Genomic DNA, 20,008 nt, shown 5'->3' on the forward strand with positions numbered 1-20,008 from the left:
GTGTTCTAGTTCCATTCTTTTACAAGTGGTTGACCAGTTTTCCCAGCACCACTTGTTAAAGAGGTTGTCTTTTGTCCATTGTATATTCTTGCCTCCTTTGTAGAAGATAAGGTGTCCATAGGTGCATGCATTTATCTCTGGGCTTTCTATTTTGTTCCATTGATCCATATTTCTGTCTGTGTGCCAGTACCATACTGTCTTGATGACTGTGGCTTTGTAGTAGAGCCTGAAGTCGGGCAGGTTGATTCCTCCAGTTCCATTCTTCCTTCTCAAGATTGCTTTGGCTATTTGTAGGTTTTTTGCATTTCCATACAAATTGAGAAATTATTTGTTCTAGTTCTGTGAAAAATACCATTGGTAGCTTGATAGGGATTGCATTGAATCTATAGATTACTTTGGGCAGTATACTCATTTTCACTATATTTTTCTTCCAATCCATGAACACGATATATTTCTCCATCTATTTGAAGACACATGCAGTATTCTGAAAGAATTTGTGCATACCAGCTGCAGATCTGACAAGAAACCTTACTCTCACGTCTGAGATATGAAATTTGTTTTCACATATTGTCTACTATTTTTAGACTCTTGGTTCATACTCTATATAACCATATACTATCATAATTAAATCCAATTTGAATTTTAGTTTTACTTTTCAGATGTGGTTTCCCTCCACCAGCATAGGAACACTCCCTTTTCTCCAGGTCCTGTTTCCCTGGTATGACATTTCAGACCTCAAAAACTGTTACTTGTTGAGAAGAATATCAATTTCATTTTAGTTCAGTTTGAATAGAGAATCAAAAAATCACGGGGTCTATTTTTTCAGTTTTCTTCATGATCACGGGGCCTATTTTTTGTGTTTTCTTCATGGAGAAAAATGTTTTGTTAGAAGAAAAAGTACCCGTAGCTAATGTGCTCTTTGAGTCACTAATTGCTTGCAGGAATTTTATTTTTTTTTCAAGTGTGACCTTTCATTCATCTAGCAACAAATAACAGAATTAGAAGAAAGTAGTTTGAAATGATGGCTTGCCTCTACCTAGAAATTCTGAACCAAAGAAACAAAACAGAAACTGCAAAATCTGGGTGCCAAGCTTTTAAGAATATTTTAGGTTTTCAAATAACTAATATGCTTGCAATTACAACAATATATTTTAATTCTGATAAAAAATAAACTTTTCCAGACGGTTTCCAGTTTGATCACCTCCTGCTGGAAACTTGGGATGCAGGAACCAGGCCGATTCCCGTCTATCTTTACAGGACACTGGGCTGCACTCATCTCCCCTGGATTCTGACCATCATGTGGCCATAGAAATTGGTAACATTGTTGATTTGCCTGTTGAAATGTTTAATGACACAGATTCTTCCAGTTTCCTGATGTGGGTGAAGTGTGGAGCCCAGTGTTGATTTCTTCTTCAAGAAATGTAGACCTTAGTTCCCACACGAGGGTGAGCCCCTGTCGAATGATGAGAGACCCTGCATGTGTGTGACCTGTGCCTCCTGGGAGACCAGCCCTAGACTAGTTTGAACCTGATGAAGTTCTGTCTGTATGGTAGATTTAGACCTCTCTAAGTCCTGTCTACACTGATGATGTTTAGACGAGACCATGTGCTTTCTGCAATGAGAACACTTAGACCTGACCTTGTACTCTGTGCACTAGGACATGGAGACCTGGGTAGAGACCCGGCATGGCCTCTGTCCTAGAAAACTCTGTGCCTGTGTCTGAATGTCAGTGCTCAGATGTCTGGGGTCTGGGGCTGAGGTGGGCTTCTCTGGGTAACCGTGCTCTTCTCTGAGCGGGGCTCCATGGCCCTCCCGGGGGTCAGTGCTGCGGTCGGGCTCCTAGTCTGTCCCCCTGCCAGGTTCACCTTCCCTGGGGCGCCTGCAGACCCCTCAGGTGGGCTACCTGGTAATCATTCCCATTTTCCAGCACATTCAGGTTGAGTAGGGAGGCAGGTTCACCTGGTGAATTGGTTCCAGGGCACAGAGATCGGGCAAAAATCAATGGGCAGCAGGTGAGGCTGCGGCTGTGCTCTCCTTCCAGTCGACTCTCTCCTCCGAAGAGAACAGAGCTGCCCCTCGTCTCCCAGCCCTGCACCTGGTGTGTTTTCTCTACATTTCAGTGGAACAGAAAGGACCGAGCCTGCCAGACCCAAGGTAGTGTGTTCAACGTTATCACGACAGCTGTAAAAACAGTTAATATCACAGCAGAACCAAAGGGGAAGGAAAAAAAGGAGGACTTCTCTGGGACAAGTGTGGGGAGAGGAGACCAACCCTACACTTATTTCTACCATCCCAGCAGTTACAGGAACCCATTCGTTTCCACCTCTGGGACCCAACCAGCAGAGACATGGTGTCCTAACCCAGGGTCGTGGGCCCAGGTGGAGAGCTGGGGATTGTGTGGGTCTCACGCCTTCCACCTGGGTCAGGATCCTGTGTCCACAGAGACTACGTATCCGCTCTTTACCTGCAGTGTGTCTTGTCTCCTCTGAGATTCTCGATGTCTGAGTTGAGGGTGTTGCCCTCATTAATCTGTGGTCCTTTTTCTACTCTTTAACTTTGGCATTCACATGAGGTCAGGCATCTTTGGGTGCGTTGCTGCTCTGTGTTCTACTGAGTGAAAACCTTTGGTAGTGTCATATTAATATCATAGCATATCACATAGCTTCTCATAGGTGTCACTACTGTCTGGTGTCCCCTAGATCGAGCTCAAGTAATTTAATTTCTAATTTGTTATTTTATATTGAAGCAGAGTTGATTTCCGATGTTTTGTTTGTCTTAGGTGTGTATGTTATACATAGGCATATATCTATCCTTTTATCATTTTTTGCCTCATAGGATATTACCATTTTTTTCAGTAGAGTTCCTTGTTCTATAGGTCCTTTTTCATTATTAACTTAATATATATTAGTGTGTATATTTTCACACCAAACTCTTAATTTATCCCTCCCTTCTAACTTTGTTTTGATAATCATAATTTGGTTTTCTCTGTCTTTGAGCCTGTTTCTGTTTTGTTCATTGGTATGAATTTATAGATCCCACCTGTCCGTGATGTCTTAGGATATTTGGCTTTCTGCCTGACTTACCTTACTTAGTATGATAATTTCTTGGTACATCTATGCTTCTGCCAATATCATTATTTTTTCTGTTTTATGACTGAGTAGATTCCAGTTTATAGATGTACCACATAGTCTTCGTTTTTCTGTCACTGGACATTTTGGTGGGTTCTGTGTCTTGGCTATTGTAAATAGTGCTACCTTGAAAATTGGGGTGCACATGTCATTTCAAAGGACAAATTTCTCCAGATCTAAGGCTGGGAAGGGATTGCAAGACCATATGATACCTCTACGTTAGTGTTTCAGAGAACCTCATGCTGTTTTCCATAGTGGCTTCACCATTTACATTCTCACCGAGACTGTAGGAGGATTCCCTTTGCTGTACATCCTCTGCAGTATTTATTCTTTGTAGATCTTTTCAGTGATGGACATTGTGACCAGCGTGAGGTGATACCTTATTGTAGTTTGATTGGCATTGATTTAATAATTACTGATGTGGAGTATCTTTCCTTGTGCTTTTATTATTTTATGCCTTATGAGTACAATTTACCTCTTGAAACTGACTTCTTGAAACTTGGCCCTGTTTGGAATTCTTTTCTCCTAACTTACCCCAGGACATGTCTTGAGGGCAGGTCTCATTTACAGCCCTGTCAGACTTGTGACTATTAAGAGCCCTTCAGCACCTGTTTTATGGCTTCCCTGCTGGCTCAGTGGTAAAGAATCTGCCTGCAAAGCAGGAGACTTGCAAGAGACGCTGGTTCAATCCCTGGGTTGGGAAGACCCCCTGGAGAAGGAAATGGCAACCCACTCCAGTATTCTTGCCTGGGAAATCCCGTGGACAGAGTGGCCTGATGGGCTACAGACCGTGGGGTCACAAAAGAGTCAGACACAACTGAGTGAGTAAACAACAGCCGCACCTGTTTTAAGGTGTATATATTGATCTGAACCAGATAATTACTCCCTGCCCCCCTCTTTCCCTTTTGGCACCCATAACTTTCTTTCCTAAGTCTGTGAATCTGTTTCTCTTTTGTAATGAAGTTCGTTTGTATCCATTTTTAGATTCCACCAGAAGGGATATTCTATGATGATCTGTCAATGGCAACCCACTCCAGTACTCTTGCCTGGAAAATCCCATGGACGGAGGAGCCTGGCGGGCTGCAGTCCATGGGGTCGCTAAGAGTCGGACACGACTGAGCGGCTTCACTTTCACTTTTCCCTTTCATGTATTGGAGAAGGAAATGGCAACCCACTCCAGTGTTCTTGCCTGGAGAATCCCAGGGACGGGGGAGTCTGGTGGGCTGCCGTCTATGGGGTCGCACAGAGTTGGACACAACTGAAGCAACTTAGCAGCAGCAGCAGCTGTCTCACTCACTTCACTTAGTGTGATCACCTCTGGTTCCTTCCCTGTAGCTGGAAACAGCACTGTTCATCCTTCTGTATGTCTGAGTGATACTGCACTGGGTATATGTACCCCGTTTCCTGTACCCTTCCATCTATCCTCATATACTTGAGTTGCTTCCTTGTCTTGGCTATTGTACCTAGTGTTGCCATGATCTTTGGGGTGCAGGTGTGTTTTTAAATTTTTATTTTCTCTGCATCTAATTCTAGATATGAAATTGCTGCATCGCTTGGTACTTCTGTGTTTAGTTTTTTAAGACCCTCCGTAATGTATTCCCTAGTGGGTGTACCATTTTATATTCCTACCAACAGTGTAGGAGGGTTGCCTTCTCTTCACACCCTTTGCAGAATTCATTGCTGTAGGTTTTTTGATGGGGCCATTCTGATCAGTGTGGGGTGACACCTTGTTGAACATTTAATTTGTCATTCTCTAAGAACTAGTGATGCTGAGCATCTTTTGATGTGCTTTATGGCCATCTCTATGACCTCTCTGGAGAAATGTGCACTTAGATCTTTGGGCAATTTTTTACTGAGATTTTTGTTGTTGTTTATATTGGGCTGTACTAGTTATTTGTATGTGTTTGTTTCAGGTGTACAGGAACTCAGTTCAGTTATATTAATACATAATATTCATCTTTTGTTAGGATAATCATTCTGACTGATGGTATTTGATTTCTCATTGTCATTTTGATTGGTATTCCTCCTGTAATAATTAAGGATGCCGAGGATCTTGTCCTGTGAAAGTGTTTTTTTTAATTCTTTTTCTTCTTTATCGTTGTGAGGAAACTATACCTATTGGACTTAACTTTTTGATAATGGGTTGTGATTCTAATTTATTTCTGGAATATTCTCCCTAGGACTTTTCCTGAGGGCAACTGTCACTGATAGCCCCCAAGGTCTTGTGAATTGGAGGTATCAGTAAGCACAGGTCAGGCTTCCCTGGTGACTCAGATGGTTAAGAATCTGCCTGCAATGTAGAAGACCTGGGTTCAGTCCCTGGGTCGGGAAGATTCACTAGAGAAAGGAATGGCAACCCCTCCAGTATTCTTGCCTGGGAAATCCCATGTCAGAGGAGCCTGGCAGGTAAGCACAGGCGGTCAAGTTGTAGTTACAGAAAATGTCCACATGGTGGCAGCAGTTTTTCATTCCCACCTCTGGTTCTTGGGACAACTAGAATCTAAGGAAGAGTTGGCTTCCTAGGCTGTGAACTGGAGTGGAATGTACCTGAGCAAACACCCAAGGGCTTGTGTCTCACTACTTGTTCCCCCTAAAGCTTCACCCCTTTCCTCCAACCGGGGCCACAGCACCCTGCTGAGGTGTTAGGAGGCTGCACTCTCAAGAAGGAGGCTTAAGCTGTGAACCCAAGCACCAGGAGAACTGAAAGCTGGGTGGCATTTCTAAGGTCCTTGAGGCCATATGATTGTCACATCCTTGGGTGCACTAGGGACTATGATCCATGTCAGAGCAAGCCAGAATATACAAGTTTAAGAGGGGGCTCAATAAAGGGCACCCTGTTCGGTGGTTTCAACCCCACCCCAGTGCAGCCTTTGGACCAAAGCTTGCTCAGGCTGCAACGATGGGATAGCAGCCGGGGTAAGGAAGTCGGCAGGAATAAACTAGACAAGACTTTTCTTTTTTTATTCTTTTTTGTAATTTCATGCCTGTGATATACTGTAGTAATGGGATAGCAGCCGGGGTAAGGAAGTCGGCAGGAATAAACTAGACAAGACTTTTCTTTTTTTATTCTTTTTTGTAATTTCATGCCTGTGATATACTGTAGTATAGTCGTTGTGTGCAGTGCTGTGCCTGTTGTCAGTATCCTGCTGAAAGTCAGTCGGGTTTTTAATTTTTCTGCAATACTCACCCCAGGACCTTTCCTGAAGGCAGCTGTCATTAACAGCCCTCGAGGTCTGGTGAATCGGAAGTAATGGTAACCGCAGGTGGTCAAGTTGTAGTTACAGACAATGTCCACAAGGCGGCAGCACTTTTCCCCACCCAAATGATTCCTCAGGCAACCAGAGCCTAAGGAAGTGTCGGCTTCCCAGGCTGTGAATTAGAGTGAAGTGTGCCTGAACAAACTCCCAAGGGCTTAGTCTCAATACTTCTTTCCCCTACAGCCTCATACCTTTCTTGCAGACTAATCCCAACCTGACCACAGCACCCTGATGAGGTGCCTAGGAGGCTGCACTCTCAGGAAGAAGGCTTGAGCTTGGGACCCCAGCACCAGGAGGCTTGGAAGCTAGGTGACTTCTCCAAGGTCATCGAGGCCAAAGTGTCAGGACACCAACGATTGTGTGCCCTAGGGACTGTGGTCCCTGCCACATCAAACCAGAAAGTACAGATTTCAGAGGGGCCTTAATTTCATTAAGACCTACCAGCCTGGTCGATTTGACCCCACCACAGTCCAGCCATGAAGACAACTTGCTTGAGGCTCCAGGAATGGGATGGAAGCCCAAGTCAGGTGAATATTTCATATCTGAGGACGATATTGTTGGATGGCATCTAATATTAATATAGAGAATGAGATGGTTGGATGGCATCACCAACTCAATGGACATGAGTTTGAGCAAGCTCCAGAAGACGGTGAAATACAGAGAAACCTAGTGTGCTGCAGTCCATGGGGTCGCAAAGGGTCAGATGATTGAGCGACTAAACAACAATATATCCTATATGAACACATAGGTGAATATTTAATGAATGAAAATTCAATTTTTTCATATATGAAAAACGTGTGCATATTTCATGTATGAAAATAGAATTTTCTGTATTTCTTATACCAAAGTATGCATGAATTTCATGTATTAAAAGATGGGTACATATTTCATGGATGAAAATGGTATTTTCAGAATTTTATATATGAAAACATGGGTGTATATTTCATGGATTAAAATGGAATTTTCCATATTTCATATATGAAAACATGGGTGCATATTTTACATATGAAAATAGAGTTTTCTGTATTTCATGTTTAAATCATCGGTGCATATTTCAAGGATGAAAATAGAACTTTATGTCATGTATGAAAACATGGGTACATATTTCATATGAAAATATAATTTTTGATATTTCATATATGAAGCTTTGGGTGCATATTTCATATGAAAATAGGATTTTTTATATTTCATATATGACACTATGGGTGCATGTTTCATACATGAACATAGAATTTTCCATATTTCTCATATGAAAATATGGGTATATGTCACACATAGAAATAGAATGTTTTGTATTTCATAGATGAAAATATATGAAAGCATTTTTCACATTTCACAGAGCAAAATATATGTGTATATTTAATATATGAAAAGAGAATTTTCTATATTTCACAGATATACATATAGGTGCATATTTCATATATGAATAGAGAATTTCTTATAGGTGAAAATATAGGTACATATTTCATATGCAAAAGAGAATTTTCCATATTTCATAAATGAAAAGATAGGTGCAAATTTCATACATGAAAGTAGAATTTTCTATATTTCCTATAGAACAGTATAAGCCCAGCCGTGGTAATGTCGGCTCCCAGGCTTAGTGTCTTGATCGCTTTTGTTCAGGCGTGCCGACATTGTCCTTTATTGTGGTTGTTGCCAGTGTATATTCCCACCAACAGTGTAGGAGGTTTCCCTTTACTCCAAACTCACTCCTGCATTTATTGTTTGTAGACTTGAGGATGGCCATTCTGACTGGTGGGATTTGATTTCTCTTTGTCATTTTGATTGGCATTCCTCCTGTAATGATTAGGGATGCTGAGCGTCCTCTCCTAGGTGGAGGTATGGGGTTTGTTGGGGGTTTTTTACCCTTTAAGGGTGTGAGGAAAATAGACCTGTGGCAGTTGGCTTCCTGAAAGTCGTTTGTGTTTGGGATTTATCTTGCAGTACCCAACACAGGGCATTTCCTGAGGGCAGCCGTCAAGAACCATCCCCCAGCCCTTGTGAATTAGAGGTGCCAGTAAGCACTGATGGTCAGTTGTAGTTACACGAAATGTCCACAAGGCGGCAGCACTTTCTGATGCCCACCTCTGGTTCCTGGGGCAAGCAGAGGCTTCGGGAAGGTCAGCTTCTCTGGCTGTGAAACAGAGTGAAATGTGCCTGAGCAACCACTAAAGGGCTTGTGTCTCACTGCTTTTTCCTCTTAAAGCATCACACATGCACCCTTCTTGATAGCATCACTTTTTCCTCCTTAGCCCTCTTGATAGCTTTTTTGTGAACATTCAGAGACTGTTCATATACTGGCTGTAGTCAGTGTATATTTCCACCTACAGTTTAGGGGATTCTTTCCTTCCATGCTGTCTCTCATAGTTATAGTTTGTCAAATTTTGACAATGGCCATTGTGATTGGTGGGGTTTGATTTCCCATTGTCGTTTTGATTGGCATTTCTGCAGCCATTAAAGATGCTAAGCATGTTGTCTTGTGGTAGAGGTTTGATTTTGTTTTATTTTTTTTTTAAAGGATGTGAGGACAATTTACCTTTGGCAGTTGGCTTCCTGACAGTTGGCTGGTTTGGGAATATATTTCTCCAATACCTGCCCCATGGCATTTCCTGAGGGCAACTGTCATTAACAGAACCACAACCCTTGTGAACTGAGGTGCCTGTGTGCACCCATGATCAAGTTGCAGTTACAGAAAATGTTCACAAGGTGGCTGCACTTTTGCCTGCCCAATATTGGTTCCTGGGGGCACCAGATCCTTAGGGCCAGTTGACTTCCTGGGCTGTGAAATAGAGTGGAGTGTGCCTGAGCAACAAGGAAAGGGCTTGAGACTCGCTACTTTTCCCCCCTAAAGCCTCACACAAGCTAATGTCCAGACTAATGCCTTCCAGGTCCAGAGCAGACTGCTGAGGGCACTTAGGTGCCTAGGAGGCTGCCCTCTCAGGAAAGAGGCTTGAGCTGGGAACCCCAGTGCCAGGAGAGATCGAGGCTAGCTGAATCTTGCCTTCAAATCCTGGAGGCCTTCATGCCATGTGGGACTCTGGTCCCAGCCAGAACATAGCAGACAGTAGGCCTTTAAAAAGGGTTCAACAAAGGGCACTGTGCCAGGCTATGTCAACCCCACCCCCTAGGAGTGGGACCTCAGCCTGCTCAGCCTCCAGGGATGGGATTGCATCCCAAGTCAGGGAGGTAGATAATAGAGCAGGCACTCCTTTTCTTTCCTTTGCTTTAACCTCTTGCTGATGCTACTTTGCAGAATAGTTGATTTGCAATGTTGTGACTGTTGTCAGTGTACAGCCGCCTGATTCAGTATTATGTATCTGTGGGGTATCTCTATTGGTTTTTTTGGACCTTTGCCATAGAAGTTTGAGCAAAGTGCTGAGCATCAGGTCCTTGTGGAATATCTATCTCAGATACACTTCTGTGATACAAAGAAGGAAGGTAGTAGATCATTTGTGTGAATTATCTCTTAAAGATAACAGTTTCTTTGTATAGGTTAGAGATCTTGTATATATGTGTATATGTGGAAGGAAGGAAAATAGGAAGGAAGAGGATAATCCTTGTGGTTTATCTGTTACCGATACAGATTTCTTGTCTGTGTAGGTACCTACCTCCTAATTCATTCCAGGCCCTTCAATTTTTTTTTTTGTTTCTGGAACCCTTTGTTTGACTTCGAATTCTCAGAGTCCCTCTTTGGGTTGTAAATTTGTTGCCTTGTATGTCTATTTTTATTTTTCCTGGAAGGTATCTCATATACCATTATCTTCCTTTGCCTGACTGACTTCCCTTGGTGCATGATCCTTCAAGGTCCATCCTGGTGGCTACCAGTGTCATAATTCCCTAATTTCAGTGGAGGTTTTTTAGGAGTGAAAATAGTCTACCGTATATATGTACGGCATCTTGCTTAAGCTTTAATCTCGGTGGAGATTTTGCTGTTTGCATGTCTTGGCTATTGGAAGTAGTCCTGCAGTGTTCGATGGGGTTCATGTGCCTTTTGACTGATGGTTTGCTCAGCATATAGGCCCAAGTGTGGGAATGTGAGATCCTAGGTTTAGCCTAGGTGATTACAGTGTGTTCAGTAAATTTCCATCAGGAGGTAATTTTCCCGATCATCAGTTTGATACATATAAGTGTGTCTATGTTAATTCAGATCTCTTAATTTACTTTGCCTGTATCTAGAGACTGAGAACTCCTGCAGAGGGCAAGAGGCACTCCAGGAACATCATGGGGTCACCCTGCTGCCACATCCTCCCAGGACACTGAGCCCCACAACAATCTAGCCGTGAGCCCCCAAGCCTGCCCAGTCTCCAGAGATGATACCAGCCAAGGTAACCATGGGATGAGGGGAACAGAGTCTTCATATGTTCCTATATTTATTCTGTTTATCCAGTTATTTGAACTTGAGCATATAGGTGAATTACAATTCAGTGGGTGTTTTTTTTTAATTCATAGCAACTTGATTCATTCATACGTAGATGTGTACATGTTGCATTTTGGATTCTATTCCGTTTATGTTATTACAGAGAGTGGAGTATCATTCCTTTTGTTACCCAGTGGGTCCTTGTGATTTATTTTCTAAATAGTAGTGTGCATATGTTAGTTCAAATAGCTCTTTTCTATGGGCCCAATACGTTTCTTCTCTGCTAATAATAAGTTCTTTTTTCTAAGTCTATGTACTGTGTATCTTTGCTCAAGGAGCTCATACGTATCCATTGTTAGATTCCACCTAGAAGAGATGTCATATTACATTTGTTGCTCACTGTCTCTCTTCAGCTGCTATGATCATCTCTACCTTCTTCCCTGTGCCTGAAGATGCCCTTGTTTCATTGCTCTTTCTGGCTGAGTGATATAGCATTGTGTGTGTGTATCCTATTTTCTTTATTCATTTCTGTGTCCTTGCACACTTAAGTTGCAGCAGTGTCTTTGCTATGGAAACCAGTCCAGCAGGGATGGCATGGGTACCCTTGCCTTTGAAAAAGTAGCTTCTCCCTGACTGTGTGTCCAGGCGTGTGACTGCTGTTTCCAAACGCATTTCTATTTTTAGTTTTAAGAAACCTCCATGTTGTTTTTTTCTAGTGGATGAACCATGACATTTTTAATAATCTCCAGATTAATTTCTAGATGGGATCTTTATTTTTAAAACTTTCCCATTTGAATTTTGCTAATGTTTCTTCTTAATTATGTTTCATGTTTGAAGCTATCCATCCATTATTTCTTTTCAAATTGAACTACAGTTGATTGATACTACTATATATGCTTTGGGTTACAACATAGTGATTCAGTATTTTAATGGAATATAGCTCATTTAAATATATTACAAAGTCATGGCTATATTTTCCTCTGCTGCATACTATATGCTATTAGTTTACTTACATTATTTATAGTGTTTTTAATCTCTTAACCTCTGTCCCAGTCTGGCAACTCCCATAGACAAATCCCCACAGGCATCAATTTGTTTCTACATTTGTGAGTCTCTTTGTTTTGTAGATAAGTTCATCTCTGTCATAATTTAGATTCACATAAATATTATTTCATATGGTAGTTGCCCATGTCTTTCTGAGAAATTTGGCTTAGTATGAGAATGTGCAGTTTCATTTTCCTCAAAATAGCATTATTTCAATTAGAATTTTCCATATTTCATACAGGAAATATGGTCGCAGATTTTCCTGCAGGAAATATTAAAGTTGCCATGTTTCATACAGGAAGACAAAGATGGAGATATTCCTGCATGGAATTTGGAGTTTTCCATATTTCATACAGGAAAATCTGGGCACGTATAAAAATATGGGAAATGCATTTTTAGAATGAACTCCTTTTGAATCATTCTCTAAAGAAAATAGTCAAAAAACTTATATTTTATAATGGTATTAATTATCACAACATGGGCTTGGTAAAATGTGGGTTTATCCTGGCCTTCTGGGCCATATTTGTTTCATTGGTAAATTAATTGGATTGCTTTGAATAATTAGTTCTTTCTGAAGCAACGATTAAAAGAGTCAATCTAACTTCTGTCATTTTTAGTAATCTCATTCAAATTTATTTCTTGATTGGATCTTCTATTGTTAAGAATTTCCCACTTTCATTTTGCTACTTTTTTCTTCTTGATTTTCTTTTGTGTTTGTAGCTATCCATCAAGTATTTTTTTTTATTGAAATCAGTCGATTAACATAACTCTATTTGTTTGCAGATACAACGTAATGATTCAATATTGTTACAGAATAAACTGCATTTGTGCATGCGTGTGTGCCTGGAAACATGTGTATACATATGCTATTGTTTAGTCGTTCAGTCATGTCTGACTCTTAGTGACGCTATGGTCTGTAGCCCGCCAAGCTCCTCTGTCCATGGGATTCTGCAGGCAAGAATACTAGAGTGGACTGCAATGCCCCCCTCCATGGGATTGTCCTGACCCAGGGATCGAACCCACGTCTTTACCACTAACACTACCTGGGAAGCCCTAAACTCTATTTAAATATTACAAAATTGTGAGCTGTTTATTGGTTTCGGAGATGAATTCCTTGTGGGTATCTTGGTTTGCACATATTTCTTTCCATTCTGGATTGCTTTTGCTGAGCAACTGCTTTTATTTTTTTTTTCCTTATTTATTTATTTATTTATTTATTTATTTTTATAAATTTATTCATTTTAGTTGGGGGCTAATTACTTTACAATATTGTAATAGTTTTTGCCATACATTGACATGAATCAGCCATGGGTTTACATGGGTTCCCCTTCCTGGACCCCCCACCCACCTCCCTCCCCATCCCATCCCTCTGGGTCATCCCATTGCCCCGGCCCTGAGCCTTTGTCTTATGCATCGAACATGGAATGGTGTTCTGTTTCACATATGATAATATACATGTTTCAATGCTATTCTCCCAGAACGTCCCACCCTCACCTTCTCCCTCAGAGTCCATAAAATTGTTCTATGCATCTGTGTTTCTTATTCTGTCTCGCATATAGGGTTATCGTTACCATCTTTCAAATTCCATATATATGCATTAGTATACTGTATTGTTGTTTTTCTTTCTGGCTTACTTCACTCTGTATAATGGGCTCCAGTTTCATCCATCTCAGTAGAACCGATTCAAATGTATTTTTTTTAATGGCTGAGTAATATTCCATTGTGTATGTGTACCACAGCTTCCTTATCCATTCGTCTGATGATGGACATCTAGGTTGCTTCCATGTCCTGGCTATTGTAAACAGTGCTGCGATGAACATTGGGGTACACGCGTCTCTTTCAATTCTGGTTTCCTCGGTGTATATGCCCAGCAGTGGGATTGCTGGGTCATATGGCAGTTCTATTCCCAGTTTTTGAAGGAATCTCCACACTGTTCTCCATTGTGGCTGTACTAGTTTGCATTCCCACCAACAGTGTAAGAGGGTTCCGTTTTCTCCACACCCTCTCCAGCATTTATTGCTTGTAGACTTTTGGATAGCAGCCATTCTGACTGGTGTGAAATGATACCTCATTGTGGTTTTGATTTGCATTTGTCTAATAATGAGTGATGTTGAGCATCTTTTCATGTGTTTATTAGCCATCTGTATGTCTTCTTTGGAGAAATGTCTGTTTAGTTCTTTGGCCCATTTTTTGATTGGGTCATTTATTTTTCTGGAATTCAGCTGCAGAAGTTGCTTGTATATTTTTGAGATTAATGGTTTGTCTGTTGCTTCGTTTGCTATTATTTTCTCCCATTCTGAAGGCTGTCTTTTCACCTTGCTTATAGTTTCCTTTGTTGTGCAAAAGCTTTTAATTTTAATTAGGTCCCATTTGTTTATTTTTGCTTTTATTTCCAGTATTCTGGGAGGTGGGTCATGGAGGATCCTGCTGTGATTTATGTCGGAGAGTGTTTTGCCTATGTTTTCCTCTAGGAGTTTTATAGTTTCTGGTCTTACGTTTAGATCTTTAATCCATTTTGAGTTTATTTTTGTGTATGGTGTTAGGAAGTGTTCTAGTTTCATTCTTTTACAAGTGGTTGACCAGTTTTCCCAGCACCACTTGTTAAAGAGATTGTCTTTTGTCCATTGTATATTCTTCCCTCCTTTGTCGAAGATAAGGTGTCCATAGGTGCGTGGGTTTATCTCTGGGCTTTCTATTTTGTTCCATTGATCTATATTTCTATCTTTGTGAGCACCTGCTTTTAAATTGAAGTAGGTCACATTTTCCTATTTTTGGTTTCTTTTTCATTGCTCTGTGAGATGGTTTAAAAAAGACCTTGCAATTTTTATCATCACGTGTCCTGCCAATGTTTTCCTTAAGACTCTCATAGAATCTCTCCTGAACTTCAGATCTCTATTATTTGAAGTTAATTTCATGTGTTGTGTTAGAGAAGTATTCTAACCTCATTCTCATTTTCTTTATTTTAATAACCCTCGCACTATCCTTCACAGTGTCTGTTACCAGTTTATATTTCTGGCATCAGGGGAGGCACATTCTCTTTTCTCCACATCTTCATCAGCAGTTATTGTTTGTCAAGTTTCTGACAATGCCATTCTGCCTTCTGTGAGGTGATACCTTCCTGGGGTTTCAATTTGCATTTCTAATATTTAGTGATATTGACCTCTTTTCAGGTGATTTGTTTTCAAGGGTGAATTCAACTTAACTCTCAAGATTGGCTTCTTGTAACTCAGCCCTGTTTTGAATTCTTTTCTGATGACCACCACTAGGATGTTTGTTGAGATCATCTGTTTTATATTTGTCACTCCCTGTCTCTCTTACTTCACTTGCTGTGATCATCTCTACTTTCTTCCCTGTGCCTGAACATGGCATTGTTTCATTCTTCCTTATGGCTGATTAATATACCATTGTGTGTATATATCCCATTTTCTTTATTCATTTCTGTGTCCTTCCACACTGAGGTTGCAGCGGTGTCCTTGCTATGGAAACCGGTCTGGCAGGGATGGCATGGGTACCCTTGTCTTTGAAAATGTTGCTTCTCCCTGACTCTCTGCCCAGGCACGTGATTGCTGTTTCCTAAGGCACTTCTGTGTTTCAGTTTTTCAAGATCCTCCATATTGTTCATTCTAGTGGATGAACCAATGGACATTTTTAGTAATCTCACCCAAATTAACTTCTTGATGGGAATTTTTATTCCTAAAATTTTCCCATTTTTATTTTGCTAACCTTCATTCTTGATTATATTTTGTGTTTGTAGTTATCAATCCACTGTTTCTTTTTCCACTGAAGTATGGGATACAACATAGTGATTCAGTATTTTAATGGAATATTCCCCATTTAAAGATATTACAAAATCATGGCTATATTACTCTCTGCTGCATACTATATCCTATTATTTTTCTTACATTACAGATAGTGATTTTATCTCTTAACCTCTACCCCAGTCTGGCAACGCCTACAACCAAATCCCCACTGGCAACCATTAGCTCCTGGATTTGTGAGTCTCTGTTTCATGTGTGTGTGTGTTAGTTGCTTAGTCGTGTCTGACTCTTTGCAACCCCATGGACTGTGGCCCACCAGGCCCCTCCGTCCATGGGATTCTCCAGGCAAGAACACTGGAGTGAGTTGCCATTCCTTCTCCAAAAGGAACTATAGAAAGTAAGAAAGTGAAGTCGCTCAGTCGTGTCTGACTCTTTGCGACCCCGTGGACTGTAGCCTACCAGGCTCCTCCATCCAGGAATTTTCCAGGCAAGAGTACTGTAGTGGGTTGCCATTTCCTTCTCCATCTCTGTTTCATAGGTAGGTTCATTTGTCTCATATTTTAGATTCTACACAGATGTGATTTATGGCCGTTTTCTGTGTGTTTCTGGCAACCTTGCCTTAGTATGAGAATATATAGATTCACTTTCCTGAAAATAGTATAATTTCAATCAGAATTTTCCATATTTCATACAGGAAATTATGGGCAGAGATTTTCCTGCATGGAATATAAAATTTGCCATATTTCACAGAGGAAATTATGGGCATAGATTTTCCTGCATAAAGTATGAAATTTTCCTGCATGAAATATGAAATTTTCCATATTTCATGCAGGAAAATATTGGCACATATAAAATATGGAAATTACATCTTCAGAGTGAACTCCTCTTGATTCATTCTTTAAAGAAAACCATCAAAAATCTTTGATATTTTTTAATGGTATTAATTATCACAATGTCATAAAATGTGTCTGGTAAAATGTGTCTTCACCTGCTTTCTTGTCCATATTTATCTTGTTGTTATACTGTTGGCAGATTAATTGGCCTCATTTGACTAATTAGTTCTTTTTGAAATATAGGTTAAAGCAGTAAATCTAGTTTCTGTTTTTTAAAATAATCTCATGCAAGGAAACTTCTCAATCAGATCTTCTGTTGTAAGAAATACCCCATTTTCATTTTGCTAGTTTTTCCTTCTTCATTTTCTATTGTGTTTGTAGCTATACATCAAGTATATGTTTTCAAATTGAAGTGCAGTGTTTAACATAACTACATGGTTTTCTCAGGATATAGCCTTTTCTCAAATCCTAGGCTTAGTCCCGCTTGATATTTTTTTTCAGTTATTCGAAGCCTGTGCACTATACTGGCTGATGCTGTTGTATATTCCCACCAACAGCTTAGGGAGATTCTTTTTCCTCCAGGCGCTCTCCCAAATTTATTTTTTGTAGACTTGTGATGATGGCCATTGTGAGTGGTGAAATTTGATTTTCCATTGTCATTTTGATTGACATTCCTCCAGCATTTAGGGAATATTAGCATCATGTCCTGTAGTGGAGATTTGCATTTGTTTTGTTTGGATTTTTTTTTTTTTTGGCCTTAAAGTGTGTGATCACAATTTACCTTTGGCAATTGGTTTCCTGAAAGTCAGCTGTGTTTCAAATTTTTCTCCAGTAATCTGTCCCTGGACATTTCCTCAGGGCAGTTGTTATTCCACATTCCAGGCTCTGCCACACACCAGTCCAGGAGTCGGACAGAAGCCTGCTCAGCCTCCAGGGATGGGATTGCATCCCAAGTCAGAGAGGTTGTGGGCAGGGGTCATAGAGTAGGAACTTCTATTCTTTCCTTTTCTTTAACATTTTTCAGATGCTACCTTGCAGTATAGTCAATTTGAAGTGTTGTGATTTTTGTCAGTATACAGCTCCCGATTAGGTATTTAATCATCATGTGGTATCTCTATTCTTTTTTGATTTTTGCCATGGAATGTCAAGCAGAATGCTGAGCATCAGGTCCTCATGGGTTATGTATCCCAGATACACTTTTTTGTGTATACAAAGAAGGAAGACACTTAATTTTTGAGGTGTGTCTCTTAGAGGTTTCTGTGTACAGGCTGGAGATACAGATTCCTGTGTACATGTAGGATGAAGGAAGGATGAGGATAATCCTCATGGATTATCTATTACAGACACACATTTCTTGTCTGTGTAGGTACGGAACTCCTAATTCATTCAAGGCCCTTTACTTACTGTTTTTTCTTGAACACTTTGTTTGACTTTGGATTCTCAGAGTCTCTTTTTGGATTGTAAATATGTTGTCTCATATGTTTGTATTTGTTTTGCTTGGAATGTACCTCATATACCATAGTCTTCCTCTGCCTGACTGACTCCCCTTAATGTATGATCCTTCAAGGTCCATCCATGTGGCTCCCAGGGTCCTAATTCCCTAATTTCAGTGGTGATTTTTAATGAGTGAGAAATAGTATACTGTACATATCTACACTTCTTGTTTAAGCTCTAACTTCTTGTTGGAGATTTTGTGGTTGTGTGTCTCGACTACTGGAAGTCGTGCTGGAGGTTTGTTGGGGTGCTTGTGCCTTTTGATCGATGGCTTTCTCAGCATACAGGCCAAAGCTGGGGAATGTCGGATCCTCAGATTTGTAGGACTTGATTGTTGTTTTTTTTTTCAGGCATTCGGAGACTGGCCATGATACTGGCTGCTGCTGATGTATATTCCCACCAAGAGCTTAGGGCGATTCTTTGTCCCCCAGACTCCATCCCATATTAATTGTTGGCCATTGGGAGTGGTAGGATTTGATTTCCCATCATCTTTTTGATTGGCATTTCTGCAGCAATTAGGAATGCTGAGCATCTTGTATGGTGGGGGAGGTTTGTGTTTGTATTGCCTTTTTTTTTTCCTTAAAGGGTGTGAGGACAATTTAGCTTTGGTTCCGCTTCCTGAAAGTCGGCTTTGTTTGGAATTTATTTCTCTGATCCGGCAGCAGGACATTTCCTGAGGGTGGCTGTCATTCACAGAACCCCAGGCCTTGGGAACGGAGGTGTCTGTGAGCAAGTGTGATAAAGTTGAAGTTCTAGAAAATGTCCACAAGGCGGCAGCACTTTTTCAGGCCCACCTTGGTTCCTGGGGGCAACCAGAGCCTTAGGGCAAGTTGGCTGGCTTCCTGGGCTGTGAAATGGAGTGGAATGTGCCTGAGCAATCAGGAAAGGGCTTGAGTCTTACTACTTTTTCCCCCTAAAGCATCACACAAACACGGGGTCCAGACTAATCCCTTCAGGGTCCACAGCACACTGCTGAGGGTGCTTAGGTGCTAGGAGGCTGCGCACTCAGGAAGGAGGCTTGAACTCAGATCCCCAGCACCAGAGGAGGTTGAGGCTAGCTGAATTTTGCCTTGAAATTCCTCAGGGCCTAGATGCCACGCGGACTCTTGTCCTAGCCAGACAGAGCACACAGTAGACCTTTCAAAAGGGTTCAGTGAAGGGTTCCATGCCAGGCTGTGTCGACCCCACCTTGATTCAGCAGTGGGACCCAACCCTGCCCAGCCTCCAGGGATGGGATAGCATCCCAAGTCGGGGAGGTTGAGGGGTCGTAGAGTAGGAGCTGCTATTCTTTCCTTTTCTTTAACATTTTCCAGATGCTATGTTGCAGTATAGTCAATTTGAAGTGTTGTGATTTTTGCCAGTATACAGCTCCCGATTAGGTATTTAATCATCATGTGGTATCTCTATTCTTTTTTGATTTTTGCCATGGAATGTCAAGCAGAGTGCTGAGCATCAGGTCCTCGTGGATTATGTATTCCAGATACACTTTTTTGTGTATACAAAGAAGGAAGATAGTTAATTTTTGAGGTGTATCTCTTAGAGATTTCTGTGTATGGGTTAGAGATAGAGATTTCTGTGTATATGTAGAATGAAGAAGAACGAGGATAATCCTCATGGATTATCTATTACAGACACGCATTTCTTGTCTCTGTAGGTACGGAACTTCTAATTCATTCAAGGCCCTTCACTTATTGTTTTTTTTTTCTTGAACACTGTGTTTGACTTTGGATTCTGAGTCTCTTTTTGAATTGTGACTATGTTGCCTCATATGTTTATATTTGTTTTTCTTGGAACATACCTCATATACCATAGTTTTCTTCTGCCTGACTGACTTCCCTTTGTGGATGATCCTTCAAGGTCCATCCCTGTGGCTCCCAGGGTCCTAATCCCCTAATTTCAGTGTCTGTTTTTGATAAATGAGAAACAGTCTACCAGATATATGTACCACACCTGTTTAAGCTTTAAGCTCTCACTGGAGATTTTGGTGGTTGTGTGTCTTCGTCACTGGAGGTAGTGCTGCGGTGTCCTTGGGGGGCCTGTGCCTTCTGGTCAGTGGGTCTCTCAGGATCTAGGCCCAGGTGTGGGAATGTCAGACCCTATACTTTACCTCTTTGGAGAGTTCTTTCCAGGCATTCGA

General features: G+C 41.0%; 1 protein-coding gene across 21 annotated transcripts in view; it reads left to right on the forward strand.

The window, feature by feature from the left end:
• Nucleotides 1–20,008, forward strand: part of LOC145528352 (uncharacterized) — a 100,814-nt gene that overhangs the window by 46,859 nt on the left and 33,947 nt on the right. For 9 of the 21 annotated variants that reach the window (XR_014070328.1, XR_014070330.1, XR_014070329.1 and 6 more), the window contains 3 exons: nt 6,588–6,912; nt 10,562–10,710; nt 12,570–12,618. Coding sequence is in view for 2 of the 21 variants with exons in the window: in XM_081546650.1 (XP_081402776.1) it covers nt 6,588–6,592 (5 nt within the window). In the remaining 19 variants the exon portion in view is untranslated. Of the gene's footprint in view, nt 1–2,041; nt 2,155–6,568; nt 6,913–10,561; nt 10,810–12,569; nt 12,619–20,008 lie in introns of those variants that run through there. The other 12 variants (XR_014070332.1, XR_014070331.1, XR_014070326.1 and 9 more) reach the window with 6 other exon arrangements.

Source organism: Giraffa tippelskirchi, chromosome 12 (assembly GCF_054371585.1).
Source record: "Giraffa tippelskirchi isolate mGirTip1 chromosome 12, T2T-mGirTip1v1.2.pri, whole genome shotgun sequence".
In the NCBI taxonomy this organism is placed as follows: domain Eukaryota; kingdom Metazoa; phylum Chordata; class Mammalia; order Artiodactyla; family Giraffidae; genus Giraffa; species Giraffa tippelskirchi.